The 26,731-nt window shown below is 40.5% G+C and overlaps 1 protein-coding gene across 7 annotated transcripts in view; it reads right to left on the bottom strand.

Annotated features, from left to right (window-relative positions):
• Positions 1 to 6: 6 nt before the first annotated feature.
• Positions 7 to 26,731, bottom strand: part of LOC129754359 (serine/threonine-protein kinase tousled-like 2) — a 229,077-nt gene continuing 202,352 nt past the window's right edge. For 5 of the 7 annotated variants that reach the window (XM_055750384.1, XM_055750393.1, XM_055750410.1 and 2 more), the window contains 6 exons: positions 4,930 to 7,062; positions 4,681 to 4,859; positions 4,419 to 4,611; positions 4,147 to 4,352; positions 3,597 to 3,816; positions 7 to 3,407 (listed from right to left, as the gene is read on the bottom strand). In XM_055750384.1, coding sequence (XP_055606359.1) covers positions 3,108 to 3,407; positions 3,597 to 3,816; positions 4,147 to 4,352; positions 4,419 to 4,611; positions 4,681 to 4,859; positions 4,930 to 7,062 — 3,231 coding nt within the window. In that variant the 3' untranslated portion in view covers positions 7 to 3,107. Of the gene's footprint in view, positions 3,408 to 3,596; positions 3,817 to 4,146; positions 4,353 to 4,418; positions 4,612 to 4,680; positions 4,860 to 4,929; positions 7,063 to 7,754; positions 7,892 to 17,781; positions 18,555 to 26,731 lie in introns of those variants that run through there. The other 2 variants (XM_055750420.1, XM_055750399.1) reach the window with 2 other exon arrangements.

Below are 26,731 nucleotides of genomic sequence, written 5' to 3'. Positions count from 1 at the left end.
ACACACACAAACACAAGTAGTACACATGCAACCAATATAAACTAGTTTGGAGTTTTCACATTGATCTGGAACGCTTCCACACATACGACCTGTTTATTCTCAAACACTCGCGCGCTCGAAAAATTGTATTTGGTTTTCCCTATCTCAATCGTTTTCTTCTTCTTATTTTTTTTTTTATTTTCTTCTTCATTGATTACTTGTGGGTTTTTGTTTTTTAAAAGAACTTTTTTCATTTCCAATAAATGGAGGGGCATCGTCCCGCGGACCGGAGACGGTTCGATCTTTTCTCCCTATGAGAAAAGTGAAAACCTTTTTTCTATACACATTTTTTTTGCTTTTTTGGAGGGGATGATCCTGCATGCTCAGGTTCCATCCCTAAACCGATGGAACACAGCGGCGTGCCAAATATCCCTGCTGTTCCTATTCTTGTATGAGCGAGGACCACGACAGATCACTACCAAGCAAAGTTCAAGTTTATCCCTCAACAAACCGAATTTGAGACGGATTAACATATGGGATTTACGAAAAGTACTGCTTCGTACAGCAGTCATTTCTGGCTTTAAAAGATGAAGAATTTTGAATAATAACGATTGTTTTATTAGACTCTTGAAGTCTCTTATAAAACTTGCTCTCATAGCCGTCTATAAAACATGAAAGCAATTCGATAAAATAGTCTGGTCTCTATTCCGTCACAAATAACCACAGAAAAAATATTAAAAAACTGAAATAACCTATTAGACAAAAGGACTGTGTATATTCAGCGCTATTCCAAAACAAACACTGTGGGCCCTATTACATAAGACGAGTCGAGTAACTCGACTCGACTCCAGTCACTTTCGAGTCGAGCGAAATGTCGTATTACAGTAGTCGAGTGAAAAAGCCGAGTCACGAACATTCAAGCAGTCGACTCAGTCGAGCTATTCGTCTGAAGTCGGCTCGACTCGACTACTGTAATACCAAAATGGCTCACTCGAGTAAAATGACTCGTGACTCGTCTTATGTAATAGGGCTCTGTGTTTGGCCTTCTATTGGTGCCACTATTTCCCCTTGGTTTTGTCGATGTCGAACTCGGTCTTCCATTTGGTAATGACCCCTCGGAATCCAACTGTAATCCAGCAATGTATTTGTGTTGGTTGTGTCTCCGTGAGTGTGAGTGTGGGTGTGTTTTGTTTTCTGTTGCTTTCAATGTGATTTCTAACATGTTAAGGATCTATTAATTCGATACTCGCAATAATAAAAATAATAATGATAAAACAAACACTAAACAATAGTATGTACAGGTGTGTATGTTGCATAACGAAATAAAGATTGTTTATCTGACAACCATCCACATTATAACAGTGGATGGGAAACGAATAATAGTGTCTGAGCCATATTTTTCTCCTGAATCTTGGCTTTAATTTCTGAGTTTTGCATTACTCCCCATTTTTTCTCTCTTGCCCGTCCATTAGCATATTATCTTCCACCCTCAATTGGAATCAACAAATAACATTTCCCTTTCCTCCAAAATGAGTGTTATATGTGTGTGTTTGTGGGTGTACGCAAGTAAGATGCCCTCTATTCTTCTGCTATTGTTTGCTGCTTCAATTTCAACGACGTAACGCACTGTCCGGATAATACTGCGCCAAACCACTAGTTACCAGAGGAAATTTACGACACATCGAATTTCTTCCTGATCCCCAACCAACAATCAGTTATTGGGGCGCAACACTCCAACGACTTAAACTTATCCGATTGTTTTATTTGAAAACAATAAAAATGTAATAACAGAGTTGAATATGTATAGGTAATTCGGAAGGATTGTGTACAATTCGAGCGGCCAGATTTGGTCACATTACAATGTTTAGTGGAAGAAGATAGAATATAGAAATTAATAAATTTCAACAGCCAAATAAAATTTAGGAAAAAAAAGATTTAAATTGGCGCATTTTTGCTTTCGACAATTAGCGCACGTGTCGTCGTCGTCATGCATCGAAAACTTTCCGTTTCCTTCCTTCAGCGAACCCCGTCGAATGGTCCGATTCGATGATCCCCGCTATGGTATTTGGGCGTCTTGTTGGTTTTTTTTTTCTTTTGCCACAACATTGTGACCAACCAAAGTGCAACCGAAATCAAAATCCTATTTCAACCTTCCCTTTATGATTCTGCTGTTATTGTATGTCTTCTTGTATGAGTACGTGTATGTATTAGTTGTTTTTTTACCTCTTCAAATGATTCTTATGTTTTGATGAAATTTGGTTTTGGTTTGATTTTTTACATCCTATTTACATAGCGAGATTTTTTTGTTTGTTTGTTTAGTTTCAATATTCAAAAAGAATAACATTACTCTAAACGCACGTGGGTGTGTGGATACTTCGATTCGACGACTTCTTTTTCGCGCGGTTTGTATTGAACTATTTTTTTTTTTTGCTTATTATTTTCCGTTTGCTTTTTTTGTCATTTACTATGGAACATCATTTTACGGCGTATGGTTTATCTTTTTTAATAATTCATCTTTGTTGACAGCAAACATTGATTCAATTCAGCATTTTACGTTTTCTTGTTTTTTCTTCTTTTGGTTAGCTTTTTCTTTTACGACAGTTAGCAAAACGGTTGTTTAACGTGCAACTAAAATTTGCCTTTCACATAACTTGAATTGTTTGCGTTCGGTTTATCTTTTGCCTTACCTTTCACGGTATTGGTTTGTTTTGAAACGGTGTGCGTGTGTCGAATTCTACTATTTATAATAAACTGGGAACTGGGGTATTCCATCTATTGTTTTCTGTTGTTTCCTTACATTACGACGAGCATCATAGGATATCAATGGGTTGGCTTCTCTATTTTTATGATTTGGATGACGTTGGCGGGGATGCATGGTTGTGGTTGTTTTGGTGAGTTTTGTTGTTGGTCTGATTACCTGTGGCAGTAATCGGCAGAATCGCGTTCGACGTGGTTGCCATCAGAGTTGGTAGACTATTGGTGGCAGTGCTGCCAACCGATCCGAACAGAGCAGCATAAATAGCAATAGAAGTAGGCCCACCGAGCGAGGTGTTGTTGTTACCCTTGGCCGAGTAAGCGCCACCACCCGCAACGGTGTTGTTCAGATGTAAACTTCCACCCGGGGGCAGCTAAGAAGAGCTGGATTGGTTCATGTTGCCAAACATCCCCGTTGAGAAGGACGTTTGCTGGCCGCCCTGATTTCCTCCGCCGCCACCAGAACCACCCGAACCTCCGCCACCGCCCCCCGCACCGCTTCCGGCTCCGGCTTGGCCACTTGTTCCACTGTTACCACTGCCGTGGTGATTCTGACTGGAGGCAGCTGCCGCCGATTTCTTCGACACCGGCGGCTGTAGATACTCGTGTTTGGCCAGGGCAAAGACGTCCATTCGATCCTCTTTGCGGTAGGCGAGACAGCCCCGAATGAAGCTCTGAAATCGGAGAAAAAAAGTGGGTTAATGGAAACTAACAACATTTTGGAAACAAAACTCAATAGCCCGCAGAAATAGTACGCACTGGGAAGCTTGCTAACACGCTTAATATCCATATCGAAAGCACACACGCGGATACCTCAGGGACGGATACAAAAAAAGAATTTTGAAAGTAAAAACTCAACTCACCTTCGCCTCGTTCGTGACCGTCGGTTTGTTGGCGAACTGCACCTCGGTCGCCTTCAGGATGGTGTTCTCCTCCAGGATGGTGGCCTGCGACTGGTTGTGCCCGAACGGTTTCTTCCCGTACAGGCACTGGTAGAAGATGACCCCGACGCTCCACACGTCCACTTTGGACGAGATCTTTGGTGGATTTTTGCCCACGACGAAACACTCCGGCGGTAAATACCTGTTGTGTTGATGGGGAAAGGGGGAAAATGATGAAAACCAGAGAGTTAGTAAGTTTAGGGTCATCTGCTTTCAACTGGTACAAAAGGAGATCGAACATGTTCACGCGAGCAACTACGTGAACGGGAGATATTCGAAGCTACTGCGGCGCGACTAGTGCCAAATGCAAACTAGTGTGTATCTTTTAGATTTGTTGCTTTCTAACCAGACGACCGAGAGTGAGAGAGAGTGAGATGTTTGTAGAAAATTGACCTCGACCTCCGGGGGGCTGCTCCCGGGCGGACCGAGGGTTTGGAAAGAAAAGCTTCCTTTTCTGTTCCGGTTTGCTCACCAATAAGTTCCAGCACCTTGAGACGTTAGATCCATACCGTGGTCCGGATTATAGTTCTCTTCGTCCATCACCTTCGAAAGACCGAAATCGGTGATCTTGATCTCACCGCACACGTTACCTTCCGTCAGCAGGATGTTTCCCGGTTTAAGGTCGTAATGGATAATTGGGGGCTTTATCTCGTTCAAGTATTTCAGCGCCGATACCACCTGGAAGAATCAAACAGATTTTTTTTAACTAGGGGACTTTATAACCAGTTCTCAGGGGAAACAAACCTGCATAATAATCGACCGAGCCTCCTTCTCCGGTATCGTTTTGTGCTGCTTCAGATAAAAGTCGAGGTCATGCCCATCACAGTATTCCAGCACGGTGCAGAATGAGTTGGCATCGATCTCAAACACATCGTACAGTTTGACCACCCGCGGGTGATCGAGCGCTTTGTGGATGTTGTATTCTCGCAGGGCGTGCCTTTGTGAGAAAAATAGAAACAAAAATTAATTGTAAAATCCAAGATTATAATTTTTTTTCAAAACTTACTTAATATAGTTAGCTTTCTTATCTTCCTTCCAGTCTTTGTTCAGTTGGTGCACCTTGCATGCCACATACCGCTGTTCCTTGAGGTCGAACGCCTTGTGTACTTCGGAGAAGCCACCCTTGCCGAGGAGCATCAGCAGCAAATACCGATCGTTTAGCACAGGATGGTTGTTGAAGCGCGACTGTAACAAAATAAGAATAAACAGTGTTAAGAGAGAAATGTCAAAAACAAAGTCAGGGTGACCAACTAACCTGATCTTCGTTGTGTATCCGCTTCAGCTCCCGGATGTGAAGGTTCCGTTCCCGCTCCAGTTTCTCCATCTCCAGCTGTAGGTCGGCGTCCTCCTTCTTGAGTGCGTTCTGCCGCAGCTTCAGTATTTCGTCACACTCGTAGTACTCCTGTATGGTGAAGGTGCTTCCGCTGCTGACGACCGAATCTGGCTTTAGGAACGTATTGTCGTTGCCGTTGTGGAGCGTGGCCGAGATTTGACTCACCACGGTGGTGCCGGAGCTGGACACGGCCGTCGTGCTGCCAACACCGGACGTGCTGGAATTGTTTCGCTTCCGACTGTTCTCGGAGTTGGTCGGCCGTTTCTTCATCAGCAGCTTCTTCTGGCGGTCAATTTCCTCCCGTTCGGCAGTGATTTCCTCCTGGCGTTTGGCCAACTCCTGGAACGCGTACCCGTCGGTCCAGTTCTCCTGGAACGTAGCGCCGACCCTCTGCGTCACGAACTGACCCAACCGTAACCGGTTCTGCATGCACTTTTGGCGCGCCTCCTTCTTTTCGATGTTGCTCTTTTGCTTGAGCAGCTTTTTCACCACATCTATACACTTGTTGATGTGGCTCTTGTGCTGCTCGATGACCTTCTGGTGCGCCGTAATTTGACACTTTTGTTCGTCCGATAGACGTGAAAGTTCATCGGCCCGTGTCCGCGAGGTTTCAAAGTCCTGATCCCGTTCGGTGATGTCCGCTGCCGTTAGATCCGTTTGAACCAGTTTGGAAACCATGAGCGGACCGGTTGGGGTGACAGGCTGCGATTGTTGCTGGGAGGTTGATTGAGCTAACGATTGGACATTGTTGGGTATGCTATGATTACTGCTGCTGCTGCTGGTGGTGCTACTGTTGGCAGCGTTTGGATTAACAACGGTTCCATTGTTGGCATGGCTCAGCGATGCCGCTAGACTATTGATGGCTAGTGTAGAGTTGGGAACCCCGAGGGAGGCTTGAGACTGCGCAACGGCGACTTGTTGCTGGGATTGTGTCTGTACTTGCGTCTGTACTTGTTGTTGTTGCTGCACGGTGGCAACCGATGGAGGCAGGGGAGGTGGAGGTGGCTGAGAATCTCGATCCCGATGCGTCTGTGGGGGTGGCGCATTGGGAGGAACCATCACGCCAACTGTACCACCGGAGATGATAGATGAGGATGAGCTCAGTAAGGAGGCCGCCGAGACTGACGACGGCGTGCCCGATACTGACGATGGAGGAACTAGTGTGGAAGATGCTACAGAACTACCGCGCTGCGATCGCACGTACAGATCCTGTGCCGCAGCTTGGCTGGTAAGATTACCACTGGAGGTCACCACAGATCCTAGCTGTGGTTGAGGACTAGGTGGATACATTGGATACTGACCATGCTGCTGTTGTTGCTGGGGACTGGGACTTTTAGTGGAAACCTGCTGGCTTTGCCCTTGATTTCCACTGCCAGGTTGACCAGGCTGTGCCTGCTGCTGCTGGCCAGAATTGCTTATTGCTCCTAGGGGACCACCGGTTCCGGCTGCGCCAACCGGGTGCGTCCGATGGGGACTGCTTACCGAATGTTTGGAAAAGTAGTCGTTAATTTTCTTACTATCGCCTAATGGTGGTATCGACAAACGGGGCTTAACACTATCTCTATCACGAATATGACTACCGCCGCCGCCACCCCCTCCCCCTCCCGGACCCCCATTGTCGTCGGGGGCTTTCCGCTTCCGCTTCCGATCCGACGGCGTCCGGGGAATCTTCTCCGGCGTCGGAGTATTGATTATAGTCTCTAGCTCCTTATCACTATGCGACGATCCGGTGCTCATATTCGAGTCCTGATCTTTATTATTGTTGGTGCTGTAGTGTGACTGTTGTTGCGCCTGCTGCAAACTAGTGAGCGTACCTAGCTGCGGTGGCTGGGGCAAGCCCACCAACCCACCGACAACAGCCGCCGCCGATACTTGCTGTTGTTGTTGCTGCTGCTGCGCCGGATTGCCGTAATGGGCCGGATGCGGCTGCGGTACCGTCACTTGGTGTGGCTGTGGTGGCTGCTGCTGTAGATGATGCGAATGGAGATGATTTTGGCCGACTTGTTGTACTATGGTTGTCTGTGGTGCCATCTGCAGTTGAGTACCGGCAGACATCTGTTAGGAAGAACAGATAAAAAAAAATGGATTTAGAAAATTGAGAAACAGTAAAATTATTAGGGGGGATGGGAATTCAAAAAGGCAAGAACACAGTCGAATGAAAGAATTTTCTTCAAGAAAAGTACAACAGTTTACAAACAGAACATGAAATCGCAATCTCCGGTTTTTTACATCGGGGCGATAACCATTTCCACAACAGCGAAAGTAGCGATAGCACGTAGGGGGTAGGGGGTCGAAAATGATCGGAATTTGCGTAAATTTAATATTTGAACGACCCCCTAGTTTATTAAAAGCCTTTTAATTTTACAAGTTTTTTTTGTTCCTAGTGTGTCCTAGCTAGCTATGTTAGAAGGAAGGGGCCGTAATAGTCGCGGCGACTCAACAGTTAGACATCTTCTAAGAAGGGTGGGGTTTAAAAAGGGTATCAGTACATCAGTTTTTCATTAGGGTTGAGGCAATTATCTGCTTTTTTGTGCAAGTTTGTGCCCTTCTGCTGTTTCCAAGAACAATATAAGCGCTCGTGCATATTCCGTGGATCATCCTCACTCTTCAATTTTCCCTATTCGATAAATTTACTAAAACGAAAAAAAAAACTTAGGTTGACTTTTACCCCACATTACTCTGATTTGTAAACTTTACGGTATCAACTAAGTCATATACTAAAAAAAGGTATATTAAGGTTCAATTACTTATTGTATTCATCCTGGCGTATCAGGTCACGATCCATCGAACTGGTATCATCCAAAATTATTCACAGGCCGCTCGAATGTCACATTTGCTGACAACAGTAGTAAGCCATATTCGATCCCTAATCAAAGAACAACGACGTTATAAAATAGTACCTAGTAACTGTTCCGGGACAGCAGCAATTTAAAAGGCCAAGAAGCTTGCTTTCGGCCTGCTTTGGTGTCGTAGTACGAGCTACTCCGTTATAGCAACAAAATTATGTATCATCGGTCGTTCATTCTATGGCACACACATCGAAATCAATATGGCTGCTGCTAATGACTGATATTATGGCGCTGCCCGACACTCGACTAGAAATTATTTCAATTTCTTTTTAAATAACGGGTGCAACTTCGAGGGGTCGAATTGACGATGGGAAAAAAAATAGTAAAATTTTTTTCGCTTTCCGATTGATTTACAGCCACCGGGTGGGGGTCCCAATTTCACGTGGCCACGACTGTATGGAACATAATTTTCCTTGTCCGTTCCGGAAAAATCACCGAAGACGGTCCTTTTCCTCTTAGGGGTTGACACGGCACAGTCCGCGATAAGCAGGAGGATAGCTAGCGTTCACTCGAGAAAAAATCCGAAAGAGCGAGCCCCGAGGAGCGCACACACTCGGATCCGGACGGCAACAATCTGCGCTGTTGGGATGTGTTTGTGGTTTCTTGAGGTTTATTGGAGCTGTGTGTATGTGTGTGCGACGTCCAATGGTCACTGATCTGCTCATCACACAGCAATTTGGCCTTATGAAAATTTGGTCCTTTTTCCTTGAATAGCCAAATTTTCCATGGCACTGAGAATTCCGATTTCTTTCACCTTACAAAACTTTGGAAATTTCTTTTCAACTCACTCTTCGCACCTAGAATTCCAGCATAGTTGTTCCGCAATTCCAGTCCAGTGTCCAAAATTGATAAACAATACACATCACAATCAACGACCAGGTCTCACAATCAATCGTCATCGAAATCTCACATTTTTGCCCGTCAGTAGAATTATTTAACAAAATGGCGAAAGAAATAGAAGAAACACACGGCGGAATTGAGAAGAGTGTGTAAAGTAAATGCTTTTGGGATTTGTTCCTCCCTTCGCCCGATGATGGGCCTGTAGACGATAGAGACAAGTCGCGATTCACCACTAGCAACAAGGCACTCACACGAACTGAACCGCGGAGTGGATTTGTTCCTTACCACAAGTATACGACGTCGAACGAATACGATTTGATGATTCCGTCCTACGGAGGAGAGGAGAGAACGAGAGAATGAACCAAAACATCCGTACAAAAGACAATAGGAGTGTTCAATGAAGTTTGGTAGAAACAGTCAGAAATGGATTGTTAGTGGATCAGCTGTTTTTCCAGTTGAATTCGATCGATTTCTTCCCGGCCGTTGATTGAACACAGCCATTGACTAATACTAAAAACAGCCATTGACTAATACTAACAACAGGCGGCGGTTTTTTCAAGAAGTGGGCCTATAGAAGAAGATAAATTGTAATGAATCCAGTATTTTGGCAGTCTCAAAGGCAATTTTTGACCGAATACAAGTGGAACGATCATTAATCAAATTTGTGTTACTATTTTAAATTATATTCCAAATTTTATTAAATTATTCATTTTTCCTCGCGGTGTAAAGTTCCGCCGAGCGTTAAAGGTTTTGGCTGTTTTCGATCTATTTCAATTAGCTTCATTGAACTTTTCGATTAGTTTCAACCAAAACATTGGTTTAGTGAACAACCATTTACCGATCGAAACCGATTAAACCCAGTTTCTATCGCGCAATGAACGGGCTTAATACTTCTTGCAACATCTGCATGCACAGATGCGCACACACAACACACGTAAAACTTCGGGAGCTTTAAATCCGTGAAAAAAGAAAACGCCGTCCGTCAACAATGGCTGCGGTCGTGTGCGTGAGCCAATGAATGAATGAATGAACTCACTGATCAATGCATATAGAGCGCTATGGTGATTGAGAGGATAGAGGGCGAAAAGGTGTGTTTCGTAGTGCAACATTCAGATGATGTCACGTGACATCATCGGTGTTTTTGCGTCACGGGCTGCCATCAGTGTGGGTAATGTTTTGGGTGCATCCGATGATGAACCGGCTTGCTAGCTGTGAACGTGTTTGTATCGGATAACACATAAGAGCAAGTTCACTGGTGTTGGGAAAAAGTGGTAGAAATTTTGTCACTTTTTGTACATTTTGAAAATTTTGCCATATAAAAACATTTTCAAGATCTGTGGCCTTCAAGTTTTTCTACAACACGTGTTGTATTTTCGCATGCTATGATGCAAAAATAGCAATATTTCTATCACATACGGCTGAAATAGAAACAGTGCTGTAAAAAAATACAACGCCCAGAGATCTTGAAAACATTTTTGCATGGTAAAATTTTCAAAATGTCAAAATTTCTACCACTTTTTCCCAACACCAGTGAACTTGCTCTAAATAACCCTTTAATGCAGCACTGAAGATTGTTGTTTAGAAAGTTTTTTTTTTAATAGTAATGTTTTTTTTTTAACGGAATGGTTTTGAAAATATTACATTTGGGTTTGAATTCTAATTTTTCCGTCTTCCTCAAAATAGAGGTATGAAGGGATGCATTTGTGAAATAAGCCAATCAAAATGAAAAAAAAAATCACCTGCACTACCGAACCAACCAAGGTGCATAAAAGTTTCAAGTTGATGGCATAAGGAAACAAAAAGTTCACTAAAAGTCAGTCAAATTTTGCATCACAAGGTCAGTCCTTCAGAGCCAACGAGATACAAGTGTAAAAATAATCGACTTTGAATCAATAAAGCCAAATGATTCTCCATGTGTTTTTTTAGAATTTTAGAACATTTTTTTGCATACAATTGGCTGTAACATATTTTTCTTTGTTTTCTCACAGAAAAAAATGTTACAGCCAATTGTATGCAAAAAAATATTCATATTAAATAATACATAATCAAACTTGGATGAATTACTAAAATTTTGTCATTTTAGCTTAACAAGATTTGAATTTTAAGCTTGCAAAAATTGAAGTCATTCAGCCAAATTTGATTACGTATTTTTAATATTGTTTTTTTTTTGCACTCAATTGGCTATAACATATTTTTTTTGTGTTTACTCACAGAAAAAAAATGTTTCAGCCAATTGTGTGCAAAAAAAAATTAATCATATTAAATAATACATAATCAAACCCGGCAGAGTGACTTAAATTTTTGCAAGCTAAAAATTCAAATCTTGCTAAGCAAAAACAAAATTAAAAAACTTTAAAGGTGAAAAAATATCCTTGAGACATATTTACCTCTCCTTGAATAAAAACTTTTTGTTTATCAAATTTTATGAGAAAATATAAATTTTTGTTCACTAATAAACAGGATGTTCATTCGCAATTCTAAGAAATCTTAAATTTTGAACTATATTTTTTTTGGTAAAGATTATAGGTATTTCAATTGTAATTACAGGTATTACTGGTATTTCGGTAAAAACTTTGTTACTAGCTGTTTCGGTGACACTTCGGGTACTTCGGCACAAACTTCCGGTGGTTCTTCGGTAAACATTACCGGTTGCTGGGTAACATATACAATTATTTACAGTCACATTTTGCTCATAGTTTTGAAAGTTGTCAGTTTCACAATAATAAAAAAATATCAAACTGATTAACGAATTTCGCATGTTGAGAATTCGATTAAATATAATAACAAAACTGGTAGTTTTCCGCTAACTATGTAGGAAATTAATAAGATAATAAACATCACAGACAAAAGGAAGAACAAACTGAGTAGGAAAAAAAATATACTCCCATAATAAACACTTGAGGAAAAGAAACACGAAAATATATAAAACAAAAAAAAAACAGTTCTGCTGTGTTATCATCTGCTGTTATGCAGCCAGGGAAAAAAGAGCAGATCGAGTAGGTTTGCCCATTCTCTCGTTCCGTTTTTGTATCGCTATACTTACGGCCAGATTCATTCATGCAGCGAACAACCTCTCAGCTCAGATAAGTTGCATCATCGCGACATCACAGTTACATTTCTCTCTTGCTTTTTATACGGATTCTATACTATCCTATCTTTCTCTCTGTTGTGATGTATGACGTATGTCACGGCTGATCATGCTGCTAGGCAGGGTTTTTTTTTCTTCGGGCTCCCTCCCATTCTTAAAGTTTGCCCCTTTCCTCCTACAGTATTTACATCGGAGCGACTGTAGCAGTACGGCTGAGTGAACAATTTTATTATATATCTTGGCACAAACTCATTGAAAGGGGGAATAAAAGCTGAGAGCTCGAGAGAGAAAACACGAAACTGTGTGAGTGTCATCTAACATACCGACAAATGTATGCGTGTTAGTTTCGTTAGTTTTTGGCTATGTTGTGTTCGTGTGTTTGTTAATCAAATGTCGCAAAATTATTGTCATTGCTGTTGATAGTTGAGTGTTGTTTTGACTAGCAAAAATTTATTATTTCATGCCGAGCTGTTGACCATTTTGACAAGTTGAGATAGTATTTGACTCATTTCAATGTTATCAAATTATTGAAAAAGAAATTATTAAAAAAAATTGAAAAATTTACAAAGGAACAAACACATATTGTGTCATGTAAATCAACGTTGACTAAATCACTTCCGGCAGCACAGTTTTGTTACAGGCTTGTAAAACGAATGAATGAATGGTGTGCTGTTGTGAATATTGTTGCTCGATGACGATGATTATCACCGCAAATCTCTAATACTGATGGTGTGTTCAGTTTAAACGAACGACCCCTGCAGTTTTGGTCAATTACATATCGTCACTACACAACATTAAGGTACGACTACACTACGAAATCCGTGTCGAATGAGAAAGGAAAAAAAAGAAGTTCTCATCTGTTAAACGGGTTGACATCATACCATACACGACGATACTAGTGTATAAAAATTGATCAATGCTTCGAAAGGTTGAACGAGCTGTGGAAGGGTAAGGAATGAGGGACGGTAATTTTATTGTTTCATCGGAGATGACTCCAACCAAATAACTCTAGTTTCTAATGCTACGACGTAATTAAATTGTTCCGAGTTCTGGCGAATATTTTCATCAAGGTCTTGATTACCCTTTTCGAGCTGTCTTGTATGGATAAACAGAAATAGGTGTTGTTAATTTGTTAGCATTGGAACTTTGATAAGTTTTGGCAGTTTCGTTAAAGTTTTGTTTGTTTTGATATTTTTCTAACTTGAGCCATTTTTCCCAATTTTGCGTCAATTTAATCTATTTTGTTTTGTTTGTCATTTTGTCAACTTTTTTAAATTTCGAAAATGAAATGTTTCTTGATTTTTTTTTTTTTCATTTAAGACGTTTTCTATCATTTTTGTATTCTTTCGTAATTTTTATTGTTTTTGTTTTTTTTTTTAGTTTACCTTTTTTCAGTTTCGTATTTTTGTCTTTTTATTCATTATTATTTTTGTCTGTTTATTATTTTTATAAACTTTGATTTTTTTTGTCATTTTGTTATTTCTTTTTTTATTATCTGCCATTATCAACTGCCAATTTCATTTTTTTTTGTCAATTTTGATACGTCTTTATTTGTACCAATTCATCATAACATTTATATTACATTATTACATTAAATGAAGTGTTCAGTTCAAGAATGAACTGTTCAGAGTCCTATAGTTAACGAAATACTTAAAATTATTTACTCGTCTTAAATTTGCTGAGCACAATTGAGTATTTTAAAAATATTTGTCATTTTTGTCCTTTTTCTGTTTTTTTTTTCATTTTTGTTTGTCAATTTTGTTAATTTGTGCCCTTTTTGTCATTTGGTTATTTTTGGTCGATTCTATCAATGTTTTACAATATGTCATCCTGTCAATTTTTGTTTTTTCGTCACATTTTGAAACTTTTGATCAAGTTTGTGATGTTTCTTGATTAATCTTTTTGTTTTTTTTTAAATTTTTGTTATATTAATAATTTTTATCATTTTTTGCCTTCTTTTTTTGTAAACTTTTTTATTCAATGTTAATTTTATTCATGTCATTTGAATAATTTTAGTAGTTTGAATATTTTTAGGGATTTCTGTCATGTTTGTAGCTTTTATCATTTTTGTAACGTTTCTCAATTCTGTTATTTGTGGCATATTAAGCTCATTTTATCAATTTTGTAAACTTCATCATTGGGATTCTTTTTATTTAAATCCTTTGCCATACTTATTATTTTGTTTTGTATTTTTTTTTTCAGTTTTTGATATTTAGGAGTTGAGTTTTTGATATTTGAGAGAGCTTTGGCCAATTTTGGTAATTTTAGTCATTTATGTCATTATTGATTTTTTGTCGGTTTGTTTTGAAAAATTCTGTCATTGTTTTCAATTTAAAAACTCACTCCCTTTACATTTATGAACTACCGAAATTTATGCCTCAAGGTATGAGCCGTTAAACTTACAAAAAAAACTTCCAAAATTTAACGAGTTGATTTGGATCATGTAATTACAATTAAACTAAAAATAGATTAAACAAAAGTATAAATAAATATGGAATTATAAGTTATAAATCATTCGTAACCATCAATGAACTCTTCCACACCCAAGTTTCCCAGACAAACTCATCGCGAATCAAAATGGTGGTTTCATATAACATTGCCATGAAACACGTGTCACCTCCGATCGGTATTATAGTCTATTTACCTACCGACGACGGCCGCGTCGTCGTTAAAGGTGACAATCGGCGATGGAAACAAATGCGCAATTGGCTGCCATATTGGAATATTTTAACTCAGGTATTCAGATGAGGGAGGCGAGAAGGCAACTGGTGGCGGCCGGCTGAAACAATACGAACCGCAAATTCACTAAAAATAGCCGCTGCCATACACTATAGTTCCTACCCAATAATGTACGGCAAAGCCTACATCTCGCGCCTTTGTTCTAGTAACACGGCGGCTAAAGACGGAACATATTAAGCGCTACCGACTACATAACTACCCATACACCAATATTGTTAATTGTGTCCCGTTTTCGATTGTACCTCCCTGGTTTTTGATTTTGCTCTAACCCCGATACAACCTAAAAAGCACACATAAAATCCGAAAAAGATGTAAGTCCACGGAGTTCACTTTTGCTATCCAGAGCGCGCGATACCGTTTCCATATCATCATCCCAATTCAACCTCGACCAATGGAAGATGAAAGAGGATGATGAGAAGGTGACGGCAGCGTGAGGAGGCACTCGATGGAAGCTGGCAGATTCCACATCATCGCAAAACATTCGAACATCTCGTTGCCCTCGGTACAAAAACGAATTCAACAGAGACGCGACGACTACGACGACGACGTTAAAGGAATGAGATGGAATAATCCAAAAGGAAAACTAAACACCAGAGCCCAGAGATGCCAATGTGCCTGATTTTTCAGGCGTTGCCTGATTTTTCGAAGCTCTGCCTGACAACCTGATAAGCCATTGATTTTCCCTGATTTTTGAAAATACGCCTGATTTTGCCTGATTTTCGCGAATGTCATGAAAAATGGGTAGTAAGGAACTGGAGTAGGTACCATAGCTGAAGTGAAAAAGTGAAAATGTAACTGAATCAAAGCAATCGAAAGATTCTCGTTAATTCTTATTGAAAAAGAGAATTGAAGGGATCGCTTTGATGCAGCAGAATTATTCAACTAATAGTGTTTTCGTTTATTGGCAGTGGCAACCTAGTTACCCACGAGTTTTGCCCTAACTGCTGTTATTATGTTCGGTTATTAATTCAGAAGTCCACTAGTTTTGCCCGAGATTTGAACCTCAAGCAGGCGGTTGCACCCCGTAAAAGTTGTCAGTGTTGGGGGTGAGCATAAGGGTGAGTATAGCAACCATATATTTGCATCGTCCCGGGTAACGATTCTGTTTGTTTATTCCGAAAAAGTTTTGCCCCGCGCGAGTGGAGATAAACGAAAACGGCATAAGTAAGGTCATCACTTTGAGCGAAATTTCCGTTACTTTTACGTAGCCTGATTTTGCCTGATTTTTATTTCGCAAGTTCCCTGATTTTTGAAAATAAATGTTGGCAACCCTGCCAGAGCCAGTTACCAGACCAGAGTCGAAATCTGTGCAAACGTTAAAACAAAAGCATCAACCCCTGCTTGAACGAGAGAAAGAAAGAGTCCCAAGCCGGCGACCGAGTGCCCTATACAACCAGTCAGCTCGTTCGACCATTCGATCCGATAAGAGGCGACGGGCGGCTGCAGATCACTATCTTGAAATTTGCTAATTTGTTTGAATACACGCGCTCGAGATCCCACCAGCAGCACCAGGAGGGCGCGCGTACGTCAGTAGACCGAAACTACTGAGGAACAAGGTGGGACGTACCGGCGAGGAATATGCAATCAAAACAAACAGGCACACAACTCAACGTGCAGCAGCAAGAGAATGATAGACTAAAAAGAAGCTGGCAAAACTGGGAAAACACCTCGCTCTTGATGTTGGTATGCGTGGGAAAGTAGTGAGTGCTAGAGATCGCTACGACGGGTGTGTGCGCATAAATGACGACAGTCAAGCTAGCGCCGGTCATCGCCGTTGCCAATGTAAACAACACCGGACTGATTCAGCCAGCAGCAAACTACGGAATGCAGAGCAGTGGCCAACAGGACTTTTAATTCATAAAAAAGTGCCGAGAGTGACTCGATGTTTCGGTGTTGGTACCATGTGCTCGTTCGACCAATACAGTGACGTTGGTAGCGAATGAGAGAATGAGTTCTTGCACAGCGTATTATGATGGGACATTGTTATAGGATTATGAGGCTGGCTCTCCGACGGACGATGCAATAATAGTCTCGCTCGTCCGAGCTATGAATGAAATTCTTGTACAGCGGGATACCCCCATTCCGAGTTGTGTGTTAAACCAAGATAATGGGCGATTGAGCATCTGGACCCGACGAGAGAGAGAGGTAAGGCGGAGACATAGTCGAGTCGAGAATCGCTTTGAAAAGCAGAAAGAGAGAACATTTTGACAGGCAGCTGAATAATATGTATGAACCAGTTTTGCGCTTCTTGATAACTTCCGATTGAAGCCATATTTAGATAATCTTTTGTGTGCCGGATGACGTTGCATGTTTCAGTTTTTATAGGGTCTTATGGCCCCCTTGCGGTTTTATGTCTTTTGTTATGTTTATTTTAGAATCATGATAAAAACAAACAGCTGATTTACAATAAGCAGATAATAAAGGTAAATACTACCAAAAGTGCGGTATTGACCATCACACGTTGGAAGGTTGCCGGTGATATCTTAAGGCCCAACGGAATGCTCTTGAATTCTTAATGCGGTGTTTAACTGTACTGAATCACATTAAACATTGAAAAATAGTCTTTTTCAAGCGTTTTTATCCGGCAACAGGGGTTTAACCATGATGCTAATTAAACTCGTTTGAAACAAGGAGAAAAGTAAATCAAATTTAACACTTCGCCTGTTCTTTTGCATCCGTAAGGCAATCGAAAAAGAAAAACAAAACACATCGCATTCTTCGCTCTCACTTTTTCAAATGCAAAAAGAGCTCTCTCATTAATTTTACCTCATTCGCAATCGGAAAACTTGACTGCTGGCAACCGATAAGCGCAACCACTCATTCTCGCGTTTGTTCGCTCTTTTTCTCGTTTTTCCTCTCCCGTACGCGCGCCACACCGTAAAAACTCTTGTTCTGAGTTCTGACTTGTTTTGTATACTCGCAAGACACTGGTAGCCGTCACGAATGCCGTTCGAATTTGATTACCAAGAAACAAATATACAATTTATATACGTAGCTATATTTTATATTCATACTGGCAGGCTGGCTGCGCTGCGAGCAGACGGACAACGACGAGGAGAGATTGCCGTTTTTTCGCCTTCTACACCACACAGAGTGTGTCTGAAAATCCAAATATGGCCGACCTTTTTCTTAAAGAGTGATGTGCGACTTGCTCGCCGATTTTTAATCCCCATTTTGAAGGTTCGAATGGTTCAATATAGGAATTTTAATGGATAATTATGTTTATTTACGTAGAGAAGAATGAAAATATATAATTACCAATACTATCACAAAACATCGCTCCACACTCTACACATGGGGGCACAATCGAGGGAATAAATTTTCACGGTAATTTAATATTTTATATTTTATAGCACATATAATTCACCGCAGCACTAACACTAGACTTGACGGCTCTCAGTTGCCGATTTTTGTATTCAACTTTTTCACCGGTAGTATTCTGGTTTCATAAAATTCCGACAACATGATACGCCTTCAATTATCCAGATCCCGTTGAAAAATTTTCGCTATCAGATCTCGTACAACTAAATCAAAAATTCCAATATGGCGACATACCACTAACCAGTGCCAATAATGAATTGTACAAAATACACAACACAGGAACAACAAGAAAGCAGCACGGGCGAAAATATTCCGAAGAAAAAATAGCGTATAACGTGTACTCTATCCACGGTACACCTCACAATGTATAGACACGGGGTCGACGGAGGCGGACGAGCGGGCGCCGCAACGAGACAGCGATACGTTCAAGAACACACGGTACACGCTCGGGGCTTCCGAACGCCTCACAGTTCACACGACAGATGAGCGCACCTATAACACAACACAGAGACAAGATCTCCTACTGTTGTCAAACGATGATAATCACTCTGCTTCTGCTACACTCTACAAACAAGCAAGAGGGCAAGCAGCACTTTCGTGTGCGCGCAGCACCTTCTTCGCCAAAACGAATGGATGGACAAAGCAGAGGCGAAAAGGTATAAAGAAAACACACCGAGAACTAAAAAAATAACAACACTCTCGATCCGATCCGATGAGAATAAGAGCTCTCGAGCGACTATGTGAGTGAGTGCGCGCATCAACACACGAGAACCGAATTATAAACGCGAAAAATGCTAGAAGGAAAGAATTAAGAGGCATATCCAATACTCAATCCTACAACTAACCAAACCGAACCAAACCCATCCATTCGCTAGCGCTAGATGAACCTTGGAGAGGAGCGAGAGAGGTGTGCAGCAGGAAGAATCGCCCGACGACCGACCGAACGACACCCCTATACAAGGTTCGATCAGCAGTAGGGCAGGCAGGCAGGAAAAACACATCAAACATCCCTGAAAGAGCGTGAGAAATCGCGTGGTGCGGAGGACGGCTGACATCGAACAAGCAATAACAGCAGCAATAATCGACCAGAGGAAACCGAAACCAACCCGAGCGTGCATTCGCGCAATGATGCAAGAGATCGGACGGAGGACGGAAGGAAAAACAACAGAAAACGCAAAAACACCCCAAAACTAGACTATAGAGCGTAGCGCTCTCTCCATTCTCAAACAAACGGAATGAACACACTAGTAGAAGAAGAGAAAAGGAACCTCGCTCGCTCATTCGACCGAAGTCGACCCGAACGAACGTTTTAATGAAGAATGGAAGCACAACAGATCATTCAACATAGCACAGCACCGCGACCAAATTGCTCTTAAATAACTAACAAACTGGCGCTGCTGAGATGTTTAAGCCGACACCAGCCAGCCGGCCAGGCCACCCGAACAAGAATGCGCGTAAAAAGGAGAGACGAAAATTGCAAATCAAATTTACATTCCGGCACGGCGAGGTCGAGGCGAATCGAATCGAGTGCTTTGTTAATATGAAGGGAGCGAGCCGGTGGCTTCTGTCTGTTCTGTTATCAGTCACGCACTCGGAACAGACCAGCGATGCCACACATACCGATTATCCGGTATTTATACCGATTTTTGAGCAAAGTTTTGACCAAGAATCGGTATATACCGATTACCGATTTTTGGCAAAACATACCGATTCAATACCGATTTTTAAGATTTTAACAACTTCATTCCACTTCCACATTCCCACTTAATTCAAGCTATCCTCGTAAAGGTCCTGTAGAAATGAGACAAAGTGCGTGGCGTAACTTTGATCTGTACTTTTAAAGTATCCTGCAAAGATCTCCACAGCTCACTCTCATTCGTTCAGTTATTATTATTATTAATTTTATTACTGACTTTTTCTAACACTTATGTAGTGTTCATTCGAGTCTAGAATTCGTTAAGTTGTTCGCGCTGTTTTGTTCCTATATTCTGTTAAATGATGCACTATTATGGTGCTCAACATCAAAGCCAATGGACTCAGCTCAAGACTGATATTGTACCTTCTGAAACTGCCAGTAGAAGTGGAAGAAGTTTCTAAAGAACAATCTCAATTGACAATGGTCTTGTCTCCTGAGATGCTAACTCTTCATGGAAAAATAAACACCGTTTGAATATAATTCTTGTTCAATTCAAGTGCAATCAGACACACGGTTTGTCATATCATCGGTATAATCATCAATCCTTCTTCATCTTGTTAGTCAAATAAATGATATCACATGCAGGGTTGGTAAATTTCGCCCGTCACGCTTGACCCGACTAGTTTTTTTTTCATCAAACGACCGGCACCTTACTCAATTGACGGAGCTTCACTACTCGCATGACGGATAAAGCACGACAACAATCAACATTTCTCCGTCATGCGACTGGCGAAGCTCCTACACATCCTCGATCGGCTGCTGCCGGCAGGTACAACTAATTGAACGACTTGCTGGCAGAGAGCAATAATAGCAATAAAAAACTGAAAACGGGCTTGCTGGCAGGAGCAACAATAATAATAAATGCGTTTCTTTTTCGTCTTCGGTCGTCTTCGGCTTGCTGGCAGGAGTAACAATAATAATATATGCGTTTCTTTTTCGTCATCGGTCGTTGAAATGCGATTGCTTGACTAGGTTATTATTTTAGCTTCAAATGACTGGGGAATGAATGACTGGCAAACGAATTGACTGGTCGTTAAGGAACAGTCAAATGAGTTTGAAGGACCATTTTACCGTTGACCGTTGAATTATGCCAACCCTGAATCACATGTATGCAGAGATCGCCAGGCCATGCTAAGCAAAATGGGTATTTTCAGTTTAAGAAAAACTATGTGTTTTTAAATCTTTTTCGGAGGGACACCTTCTTTAAGAACAAGTTTCACATTTATTTTCGCGTATATAACACTAGAGGTTTTTCATATGACTAAAATTAATCTTCCATTAGCTGAAAAAAAATGAAGCAACAACTCCCTCACCTTTCTGCAATCATTTCTTTTTTTAATCGCTAGAACTCATATCTAATACTAAAAACTTTGAAAGCTGAAATGGACAGAGAAAAAACATCAACCAAACGAAGAACATCAACTTGGGCCCATATTTACCTCGAACGTGAAAAAGCCATTGGATTTGTAAGTGCTTACTAAATTAAAATTTCTTTTTGGTTAACCTGGTTCGAATTTATCACATTTCCATCCCACTTTAGCTAAACATCAATTAAAGTATCAAGTTTTTACTTAATTTATATGCCTAACCAAACCACGTGTAATCTGAAGGTGCTCGCCATGCCTTTATTTTTCTTAGCAAATGGTAACTTTTAAACTTAATTTCAATTCAATTATGAATACTGGAATGAAATACTAAATGCGGATTCTCTGCTGAATTTTCATTTGTGATTTTTGCTTTTCGTCAGCAAAAGCAGATCGTTTTAAAATAAAAAAATAATTATATAACAAACATAAAGTAATGTTAAAATTTCAAAACCGCCTTTTTATGAACCTAGAAGCAAGTTACGAAAAAAATGAAATAATAAATGCTAAAACATACTTAGTCAGCTAGTTTAAAACTAAAAATGATCATTCATAAGAGTTCTTAGACTTGCTTTTTATTACAAGCTTCCAGTTTAACAAAAATACGTTAGAAAGTTGAAAATATAAGCATTTTTGAATATCCACCTCGAATACCGATTTTCATACCGATTTTTAGGATTTCCATACCGATAAAAGATTTTTTTGGGTTCCAAAATACCGTTGAAAATGTGGCAACTGGGAACAGTCGGATCGGAACTTCGTTGAGAGAGATAAAAAGCGAGAAAACCACAGTCCGGAGAGTACTCGGGTGATGATGAGAGACTCTCGTAAGCTACTTTTGGAAACGACGTAAACAGAGATAGTTTGGTTCTGATTTTTTTTTTTCGTTCAAGTGTTTTATCAGGAAAAACTTCGCTTTTGAAAGTCATTTTGGAATGCTGTTGATACCATAGAATTTCAATAAATAGCTAACGTTTCCACTGTTCAAAACAAATGATAAATTCTAGTTGATCTCACGGCTAAAAACTGAGAGGCCTGAAATCGACGATTTCATGCATTCGATATACTCAAAACAAAAAAAAAAGATCGTTTTTTAAACGAAACTAATTCCGCCCTCTTGAAAACCGAACACTGTTTGTTTACATTTGTTTTGTGCGGTAATTCGCCGTCATCGTCATCGTCGCTTTTATATCGCATGTCTGCCCGCATTAACCGATTAGAGAGGCCGCGGTCTCTTCCGTTCGTTTAACGTTGTTTGTTGCTGCCACTGCTGCTCTACATTCTGGTATTGAAGAGCCTCTCATGTTTTGGTGTCTGGTCTGTTTTGCTGCTATCGCTATCGATATTTCTCTTCCGACTCTTTTTCAACAAAAATGCATTTCGGTCGGTAGAGAGAGCGAGCGCAGAAGGTGCTGCTGCATGCTGCACCATATGATCGCATGCGTCTGTGTTAGTGCGTTCGCTTTATCAGTCATTCTTGGTCGTTTTACTACTGTTGGTGTTGTTTTTCCGTATGAGTTACCTTGTTTACTTTCTCTTCGGTCATCCAAAGAAGATGATATTCAGACTTGTAGAGATTGTCCTTATTTGGAGACTTTTGGAAAAACTCAAATAGTGGACTTAGGTGTTATCCTTAGGGTACTTCAAGCGCAGCTTTATTGATTTGAATGGTTCGAGTAGTCTGAATCTTCAGTTTCGACTCTGAAGTCGTCATCGGACATCGGAAGAAACAATAAAGTGTGTACAATGGTTATCTGATTAATTCACCTACAACTGTTGGCATTCTCTCCGGCGCTCTCTTCTCTGATTCAAAAGGGATATGTGTGGGAAGTGCTTGTTGATGTTGTGACTGCTGCGCCTGTTTGGAGAGGTCGAGGCACTCAACGACTGCCTGCTGACTCCTGTGCTGTGCTCGTAGCACAGTGTGATATAAATAGACTGCGGCGCGGCGGCGACGGCGGCTTGTAATGAAAACATTTTAGAATTAAATCACAAGAGACGGCCGACGACGACGATTGTGGTGGCGATACCGGATCGAGAGACTGTGAGAATAAGAGAGAAAACCAGAACGGGAGTAGATTCTAACGCTAGACAGACGTTTGTGAGAGAAGGACGGTGCTATCACCATCTGTTTTGTAGGGTATGAAGTGGGTGGATTGCAGCCGTTCGAGTCGAGGCAAATTGAGCAAAAAAGATGACGACGGTACGGCAATGAAGACTAGGACTAGGGCGATATTTCGGCTGGCGCTTGCCAGTCACTAACTCGTAGCGCACCACGATGAGAAGCGGAAAAACAACAAGGCAAAGATTAATGATGGGTTGGCCGAGCAAGTAGCGCGACCTTGATATCTCTCTGGTTCGGTTTCGGGATTTATAGATGGCGATGAGACTAGCGATTAGCCCAATCGGGAATAACGGTACAGACCAGAATCCAATGATTTTGCGTTTGGGAACAGGAGAATTGTGATAGAAACTCTAATGTTGGGTAAATAAAGACCCAACGACGAACGACGACCAACCTAAATCATAACGAATAATTACCGGAGAAAGAAGACCGAAGCTTTGTGCGAAATTGTCCAAGTAGGTATATAAGCCCGTAATCTCATCACGTTTACAACATTTTCACTAGTGTAGTTGGATCAACTTTCTCCTACGGTTAATTGCGCTACCCACAAACGAATCAAGCCGAACGCCATCGCCGTCTATCTATTTGCCGCACGGAAAGATGGGAGAAGAAGATGATAGCGAGACGTTCGCGCTGCAGTTTCCAACTTGCACATAAGTGTGACAGCCGAATCTGCGAGTTGGGTTGAGTTGAGTTTTGACACGAGACGAGGAGATCTCTCAACCCAATACAGTATACATCAGAGTTGGTAGGCTGCGCGCAAAAGTGTATTTTTGCATTCGGTTCGATTTCGTAACCAACCATCATCGTTCGTTTCCGATGGGGTTTTTACTTGCTTGCTTGAGTCATGATGCCGCCAACGTCAATCGACGGCGAAACACAAGAGAAACCCGAGGTATTGTGCACAATGCGAGTGTGGACAGACCGAATCCCAGGCCGCCGCAAATCAGTCTAACTACCTACCTAGATACCTGGTTGGAAAATGTAGTACACCCAGAGAAGAGCAGCAGCAGCAGTAGCAGCGTAGGTATCGGTTGGTTGATAGATATTGACTTTCTATTTTTCGACGTTCTTACCCTCCTCGCCATCATTATCATCAAAATCATCAGTTTCATCGAGCATCATCATCACATCAGCTAGCTATTGGTGGTGGTTCAACGTTCAAGTCCATCGAAAGCAAATTACTAATAGCCATCTTGGAGAAAATGTTGGCCACTGAATTTTGGACGGTGGACGCATACAGTTGAATTCATAGCTCTAGCAAACGCGGCTATCCGGATAACTAAAAAGGAACAATGAATTGGAACAATTTCTCGAGGAACTCCCTGGACACAAGCTCTCTAGAAAATTTGGAGACCGTTGTTCCTCAAAACAACAGCATAGAGACTCCGTTTCTAACAGCATACCAACAAGGACTGTACAGGGTTTCTCTCACAGGGCTCGATCAACAGCGGCGTACCACAAGGGAGTCTCTTGGGACCACTTCTTCTCATCACAGATATTAACGAGTATTGTAACCTCTACAGGTTTTTTGAGCGTTGCAGTAGTTTTGGATCGAACATTAACAAAAATTGTATGGTGAGAACATTTGCTCGGAGCATAAGTTACCTTATGCATGAAAATCGACTTTAAAACAGCTTTAACTTTCCTAGAAAATCATCATCAAATGATCTTAAGGTTGAATTGGATGGGAAACTCATTTTGCAAAACATATCAAACAAGTTGTTGCCAAAACCAATTCTATGTATTTAACACGAGAAGGAGAGCGTCTCCCAAAAATGAGTCCAGAAGAGCAAACAAAGCGCATAAAATAATGTTCGCTTTGATTTGAGCTTCGATGTTTTGTCTCGTAGAGAGGTAAAATCGCGTGCTAGTCCTGATACCGATGTGATAAAGTCGAGTTTTAACTGTGAACGCTTGGATGAAAATATTTTAACTCGCACAGGTAATAACAATCGTTTAAAAAAAAGGGTGCTAGTACAGTCTACTAGAAATAATAGTTCATTGCTGACTATTACTTGCGACTTGTTGAGCGAAGGGGTTTGAATTTCAGATGTGAAAAATAGATGTTAAAAGAATGTAAGTACTGGCTGATGTAAGTAAGTAAGTATGTAAGTGAGTTCTGCCTGCCAGAAGGCCGCATGCCAAATTTAAGCTCATTTGGTTAACTACTCTAAGCGGTCGCTCAACGAGCCTCAAATTGGTATGGCAATTTGACACGATTTGCTCTAGCGAAAAATCCAATCTTCTGACTTTAACTTGTATGGGCATAAACCGATATAAGAGAGCCATTGTACAGAGACACATTTTAAAACGTTTTTTTTTTCATTTTTTGTTCCTTTCACCAAAGTGGTCACGAAGATATAAACTATTTTCATACCAGTACTTGAAGTTAGCACTAGTACTCTTCTAACATCGATTTATGTAATTTTTAAGCCAAGGCTTTTTGCCCAAGGGTTCAAGCTATCAGGGTTGCTAGCGATTTTTCGTTTTGAAATTCCAAAGTTTTTCCCGGTTTTTCCCAGGTTTTCTCCCGGTTATAAATGCTGATTTTCCCGCTATTTATTATACTCGTTTTTGAAATAAAATCAAAACGAATAAAAAAATGAATATAAAGGGCTTTAAATTTCTAATAATTGTATCCCAAAACTTGTTAAACGGTTTGAAATCATGACAAACACTTCGACGTCTTCTAACTCGTAGTCTTTTCGTGCCAAATTGACATGTTTTCATGATTTTTTTTAACAAATCTAATGAACTCCACAATTTGAACAATTTTGAAAAAATAAGTCCGGTTAAATTGATCTTGAAACTATAATGTAGGTAGTACTTTTAAGCCGATATAAATTTTCTATAATTTTTAAAGATTTCTAGAAAAAAGGTATAGTATGGTGGGGTAAAAGTTCGACCTAAGGGTTATCCTATTTTTAGACAATTTTGCAGTTGCTTTTTCCAAAAAACCAAGACCAACATTTGATTCCTTAGACTTTTATCTCTCTTCTAAAAAATTACGAAGATAAACGATCGACGCATATAATAGCAGGAGTCGAAATGCCTAACTACTATCGAAACGTACTTTTATTCCCCCTCTGGGGCAAAAGTTCGAATGATGTGGGGTAAACGTACGATAATTTAAAATTCCACATTTCTGCATGAAGTCAAGAGGAAAACTATTTTATATCAATTGTTGCCTACAGCAGCAGCTTCTGTGTTCATTTACAAATCCTTTACATAGGCAAACGACCTGAGCGAATTAGGAGTTCTCCACTAATTGTTAATATTCGTCTGGTTTACGAAGTCCAGTTCTCATCGTATTTGAGCAATTTTTCGAGCGAGCAGGTTTTTATAGATTCAAGAATATGCGCTGATGTTTCCAGTGCATTTTAAAAAATGTTTAAACTTTGGATTGTGTTTATCATTCGTACTTTTTCCCCATTTGCAGTTTGTACTTTTGTCCCTTTAAGGTTTTTTTGTGATCCATGAAATGCAACTTTCTCTCATTTTTTGGATTATTTTCTAAATAAAGTTAATATTTTTTTGTACAAATCCAAAGACATGTTTTTGAAATAAATGTTTTTAAAATTTGATTTGAAAAATTGGAAAACCAATAATTTTTCTGATGAGAAAGAGGTGTAACTCTGCTTAAAAACGCCTCACGCTGCCAAATTATTTGCTTGCGGAGAGTGAAAAAATAAGATAACT

This window comes from Uranotaenia lowii, chromosome 1 (genome assembly GCF_029784155.1).
Source record: "Uranotaenia lowii strain MFRU-FL chromosome 1, ASM2978415v1, whole genome shotgun sequence".
Lineage (NCBI taxonomy): Eukaryota > Metazoa > Arthropoda > Insecta > Diptera > Culicidae > Uranotaenia > Uranotaenia lowii.
This window is presented reverse-complemented; position numbering and strand designations above follow the sequence as displayed.